Source organism: Malurus melanocephalus, unplaced genomic scaffold, assembly GCF_030028575.1.
Source record: "Malurus melanocephalus ecotype Western Australia unplaced genomic scaffold, MMel_1.1 scaffold_7869, whole genome shotgun sequence".
Classification (NCBI taxonomy): Eukaryota; Metazoa; Chordata; class Aves; order Passeriformes; family Maluridae; genus Malurus; species Malurus melanocephalus.
In genome coordinates this window covers 1-1185 of record NW_026631099.1, presented here as the reverse complement: position 1 = coordinate 1185, position 1185 = coordinate 1, and the positions used below count along the sequence as shown (strand labels likewise).

The 1185-nt window shown below is 70.0% G+C and overlaps 1 protein-coding gene across 1 annotated transcript; it reads left to right on the top strand.

Moving 5' to 3' along the window:
* Nucleotides 1-258: 258 nt before the first annotated feature.
* LOC130588618 (uncharacterized) lies at nt 259-1164 on the top strand (the record flags this gene model as incomplete). The annotated part of the gene is made up of 1 exon (XM_057389522.1): nt 259-1164. A coding segment is annotated over one exon (906 nt), but the record flags the coding sequence as incomplete, so codon positions are not given.
* Between the last annotated feature and the right edge of the window lie 21 nt (nt 1165-1185).

The window sequence follows — 1185 nt, the reverse complement described above, 5'->3', positions numbered from 1 at the left end:
TGGCCACCGGAGTGGACACTGCCCCTGACCTCCCCCCGCTCCGGACACCGGAGTGGACACTGACCCCCACCCCGCTCCGGACACTGCTCCGGACACTGCCCCGACCCCCTCACCTTGCTCGGACACCGCTCCGGACACCGCTCCGGACACAGAGTGGACACTGCCCCTGACCCTCCCCGTTCGCTCCGGACACGGCTCCGGACACCAGAATGGACACCGGAGTGGATCCCCCCTGTCCGGACACCGCTCCGGACACAGAGTGGACACCGGACACTGCCCCGACCCCCTCACCTTGTTCGGACCCCGCTCCGGACACCGCCCCTGAGTGGACACTGCCCCCGACCCCGCTCCGGACCCCGCTCCGGCCACTGCCCCCGACCCCCTCACCTTGTTCGGACACCGCTCCGGACACAGCTCCGGCCACCGGAGTGGACACTGCCCCCGACCCCACCTTTTTCGGACACCGGACACTGCCCCGACCCCCTCACCTTGTTCGGACACCGGACCCCTCCGGACTCCGCTCTGGACACCGCTCCGGACACTGGAGGGGACACCAGAGTGGACACTGCCCCTGACCCCCCCTGTTCACTCCGGACATCGCTCCGGCCACCGCTCTGGACACTGCCCCTGACCCCCCCCATTCACTCCGGACACCGCTCCGGCCACCGGAGTGGACACCGGAGTGGACACTGCCCCCAACCCCCCCTGTTCGCTCCGGACACTGCTCTGGACACTGGAATGGACACTGCTCCAGACACCGCTCCGGCCACTGCAGTGGACACTGCCCCTGACCCCGCTCCGGCCACCGGAGTGGACACCGGAGTGGACACCGGAGTGGACACTGCCCCTGAACCCCCCTGTCCGGACCCTGCTCTGACCACCACTTTGGCCACCGGAGTGGACACTGCCCCTGACCCCCCCCCGCTCCGGACACCGGAGTGGACACTGACCCCCACCCCGCTCCAGACACTGCTCTGGACACTGCCCCGACCCCCCCCGCTCGCTCCGGACACGGCTCCGGACACCGGAGTGGACACCGGAGTGGACACTGTCCCCAATCCCGCTCCGGACACCGCTCCGGACACTGCCCCTGACCCCCCCTGTCCAGACACCGCTCCGGCCACCGCTTTGGCCACTGCTTTGGACACCGGAGTGGACACCGGAGTGGACACTGCGCCTGACCCC